This window comes from Hevea brasiliensis, chromosome 11 (assembly GCF_030052815.1).
Source record: "Hevea brasiliensis isolate MT/VB/25A 57/8 chromosome 11, ASM3005281v1, whole genome shotgun sequence".
In the NCBI taxonomy this organism is placed as follows: Eukaryota; Viridiplantae; Streptophyta; class Magnoliopsida; order Malpighiales; family Euphorbiaceae; genus Hevea; species Hevea brasiliensis.
Genome location: NC_079503.1, coordinates 86,773,174 through 86,777,358, shown reverse-complemented (window position 1 = coordinate 86,777,358; position 4,185 = coordinate 86,773,174). Strand labels below are relative to the sequence as shown.

The 4,185-nt window shown below is 34.8% G+C and overlaps 1 protein-coding gene across 1 annotated transcript; it reads right to left on the bottom strand.

Annotated features, from left to right (window-relative positions):
- Window positions 1-405: 405 nt before the first annotated feature.
- On the bottom strand, window positions 406-3,222 carry LOC110664526 (G-type lectin S-receptor-like serine/threonine-protein kinase RKS1). The gene is made up of 7 exons (XM_058130284.1): window positions 2,810-3,222; window positions 2,518-2,652; window positions 1,950-2,140; window positions 1,595-1,805; window positions 1,258-1,495; window positions 1,015-1,165; window positions 406-926 (listed from the first exon to the last, which is right to left on the bottom strand). The coding sequence occupies exons 1-7, from the start codon at window positions 2,979-2,981 to the stop codon at window positions 621-623; spliced, it is 1,404 nt and encodes a 467-aa protein (XP_057986267.1). The 5' UTR covers window positions 2,982-3,222; the 3' UTR covers window positions 406-620.
- Between the last annotated feature and the right edge of the window lie 963 nt (window positions 3,223-4,185).

Below are 4,185 nucleotides of genomic sequence, written 5' to 3'. Positions count from 1 at the left end.
TTGAATCTTTCAAGCCCTGAAAAATAAGCCTCACACTTAATTTTATTGATTTCTTTGTCAACTTTAAGGTACCAGGGATGAAGTTTTGACATTGAATTTTTCTCTGCTTTGTTTTCACATTTATTATGGACCAATAGCATAGCCTTCCTCCACTATCAGGGTGCAGTAAGAGATGTCTTGAGTTCGAATCTCTCATAATGAAACCTCTACCTCACCTGAATTTGTCTCTTTCATCTATTTTAAGAGCGACATTGAACTTAAAAGAAAGGAGACAACTGGAATGCAAATTCAAAACCCTCCTTTGATGGAGGATTTCTGAAAATTCCAAACAGACTTGGTTGGGTCTAAAAATATATTGGCACAAACTTAAAAATTACGCAGAATTCAATATAATTACAATCACAGTTAAAATGTGATAAGGCTGTTTTATATCTATCCACTTGTATATCTGTACCTCTTATACAATCGCATAAACACACAATATACAAAAGAGAAGAAAAATGGAGATAAGATTTATGTGGTTCGACCTTAAGGCCTCGTCCATTGCAAGATTGACAACATGTTTGATCCAAAGAATTTACATACGTGACCCTTTCTCCGTCAAAAATCCTACTAGAATTTCATCGACCTTCAATCATAGTAATTGTGCAATCATTTATAGAACACACTTCTCCTCTAGTTATTAAAGATTCTTGCCCACTTTGAGTTCGGAAAACAAATGCTGGTTTTTTAGGAGAAGGAAGACTTGTTTCATTGCCTAACATGAACACAACTTCAAGCATGGTTGGCCGATCAGCTGGGTGTTCCTGAATGCATAGAAGTCCAATCTGAATGCATCTCAAAATTTCTTCACAAGGGTATGAATGTTCCAACAATGAATAATCAACTATGTCCAAGCCTTTTCCTTCCCTCCATAGCTTCCAAACCTGAAACATAGTTGAGGAAATCATTTACTACTTTAGTAGTGAATCTAATAGGAAATTAATCTTAAGAAAGATATGTCTATCAACTTACGTTCCCTATCAAATTCAGAGAAGGGCTTTCTTTGTCATACTCGGTGTTTTTCTTGCCACTTATGATCTCTAGTATTAAGACACCATAGCTGAAGACATCAGATTTTACAGAATATAGACCATCCATTGCATATTCCGGAGACATATAGCCACTACAAGTAGATAAAAAGAAACAATTTATTGGTGGTTTGTGACCTTTTAATGTTTCCAAGCAGGGAGATGGTGTTGGAGTTAAGTAACTTACTATGTTCCAACCACTTGCTTTGTAATGGCTTCAATTTGATGTTCCTTGAACAATTTAGCCAACCCAAAGTCTGAAATTTTTGGCTCCATTGAAGCATCTAATAGAATATTGCTTGCTTTCAAATCCCTGTGGATGATTTTTAATCTTGAATCTTGATGTAGATATAAAACTCCTCGAGCTACGCCAAAAATAATTTCAAAACGCTTTTTCCAGTCCAATAGTTGCTTCCTTGACTTTTCTATAGTCAATTTGAGTTTTGGAGATCCTTAGATTACAGGAATTATGGAAAGAAGTGCAAATTAAAGATGGGAGAAAGCAAATAGAAGGAGAGCCATACCAAAGATGAAGTAGTCCAAGCTTTTGTTTGGTAAATATTCATAGATTAGCATCTTATCTTCTTTATGAATGCAACAACCAAAAAGCCTGACAAGGTTTCTGTGCTGGAGTTTTGATATCAACTGTACTTCATTCATGAATTCTTTTATCCCCTGTCCTGACTGTTTAGATAATCTTTTCACTGCTATTTCTTGTCCATTTGATAGTTGACCCTGAAAGTACATTTCTAGACTTATTTCACAGACGTGCTACCATGGCCGCATATATCACACTACAGTACTAAAATTGTGACTTGCCAAATATTCACATTAAATTTTATGAAGGAGTTGACAATTTTACTTTTCATGGGATACTACCTTATACACTGAGCCAAAACCACCTTCTCCAAGTTTGTTGGAAAAATTGTCAGTTGCTTCAACTATTGTGTCTATATCGAAGAAAGGTAAATGTGGATCACTTCCAGATCTGTCAAGCTCCTTTTCCCTTGGATGATCATCTGGGAGAGTACTAGAACTACAGATAAACATTTCATGTTGCCCATTTTGTGCTGTAAGTAGAACGAAAACGGATAATTAGAGATGAGATTTACTAGCATTGTTGTCCATTTTGGGTTAGTCGATGTCCTAATGCTAAGTTTTTCCTTGGCTATTTTTTTATTAATAAAATGAATTGCTTATGAAAAAAAAAAAAATAAGAAGAAGCTGAACATGTGTCAACTAGGTCTCAGTTTTAAACTAATTAGAATTGGATATAATAATCTTTTATATCCATTCTCAGTTTCTTGACAACCAAATCTAGGAAATAGTTTGTAAACTTTTTGTCATCAAGCATTTTGAATTGATAAATTGTAGTTTAACGATTATTAAAGTGAAAAATAACAAGGAAATAGGAAACTATCTGAAAGGAATTTAATTATTTGCTTACATAATCTCCTCTGCCTCCTCACCAAGCAGTATGAGAAAAGAACAAGAGAGGAAACTGCTGTAGCTACGGACAGTATCATAATTACCAATATCCCTTTCCTTGCAAGAAGGTCCTTGCGCTTATTTGCATATTGAGCTGAAAAGGGAAGACCAGAAAAAGAAACACTGCAACTATTAATATGATAGTCAACCATTCATCTAGAGTTAGCAGAAGAATAGATTTAAGCAAATCATCAACAAAATAAATAGAAAAAAAGAACCCGAATTTCTAATGACAGTTCGCTTGAAGATACCTAACTCAAGTGCATCCACACGCACATATATACTTTGTCCACCTTCTGTAAATACTCTTGTATCTAGCAAATCACCATACCATGTCAAACATCCACTTCCTTCTGTCGTACCTAGACTTGCATATGCAGTGCATGAACAATTCCTCAAGCACTCATTTTTACAAGCTTTCATATCCAAATTTGCCAATACACGGGCAACTGAAGTATCCGGAGCCTTCACATTTGTCACCTCTACGAACCCTTCACCGTTTCTGCAGAGTGGCGTCTGATTCTTCCTAACGCACCCGCCTGACCCACCTTTCCGATGCCATTCTTGAGGTGATTTGGGCTGGTACCCGGGAAGACAAGTGCAGTCGAATTCACCATTGTACCGAACACAGTTACCATAGGCTCCACATAATCCATAGCTGTCACACTGGTCTTTGGGCCCAGACGCGAACCGTCCCGTTGATTCATGCAAAATAATTTACCTATGATGGAAATAGAAATGTCGAATATTTGATCTTGGAAGGAAGGATTGGCCAAGTTTCACATTGGAACCCAATTGATTATAGTCAAGTTTGTGCCAATTAAAAATACATTTCAGAAATATTTTTCCTCATATTTATTTCTTTCATGCACCTGTTTTCACATGATTAAACGCATTAAAATGCATAATTTTTTGTGAAAAATTTTGAGTAATTTTACAGCCCATCTCTAAACTTCGCTCCGTGTTTCACTTCCGTCCTTTAACTTTAATTTGTTACTAAAAAATCCTCTGAACTTTATTTTTATTTTACAAAAATCCCTCTAAACTGCTATAGAAGGTTTTTTAGGTTAAAAAAAGTAATGAAATTACCTTTTTGCTTCTTTTCCTCTCACACTTAAAAAATACCGGCCATTTCAACCACTATCTGGACTTTTCATGAAAATGTTAATGCTATCACAACAATCTGCTTCCTGTAAAGGAAGAAGATTACTCTTCACTGGAAAGTATTAAATCTGTATTTATAAATGTCATACTATAGCTTAAAGAAATTTTTTTAATATGAAAAGTTGCTATTACAGGCTAAAGTAATTTTTTCGAAATAAAATTAAAATTTAAAAATTTTTTTATAACAAATTAAAGTAAAGAGATATAAGTGAAATACAAAACAAATTCAGAGACTAGCTATAAAAGTTATCCGAAAAATTTTATTATTGTTTGTACAGTGAAAATTGGAGTGTGATTTTGTGGTTTGGGCTTAATTGGAGGTGTTATTGTCTTTTCCCTTGAGGTTTTATTTTGTCTTCCGTCTCTCTTCGCACAGTTTTTTCCCCCACTTTACATGTACCACATCAGATTAACCATTTCCTTTATACATGCCATCCACGCAAAACCATATTGTTTTACTGCA

Excerpts from the sequence above, each read along its gene's own strand:
- LOC110664526 (XM_058130284.1), bottom strand. The coding sequence starts at position 2,981 with ATGAAAGCTTGTAAAAATGAGTGCTTGAGGAATTGTTCATGCACTGCA. Across the intron at positions 2,653-2,809 it reads TGTGGATGCACTTGAGTTAG|CTCAATATGCAAATAAGCGC; the intron begins GTATCTTCAAGC and ends TTCCCTTTTCAG. Across the intron at positions 927-1,014 it reads CTCTGAATTTGATAGGGAAC|GTTTGGAAGCTATGGAGGGA; the intron begins GTAAGTTGATAG and ends ACTATGTTTCAG.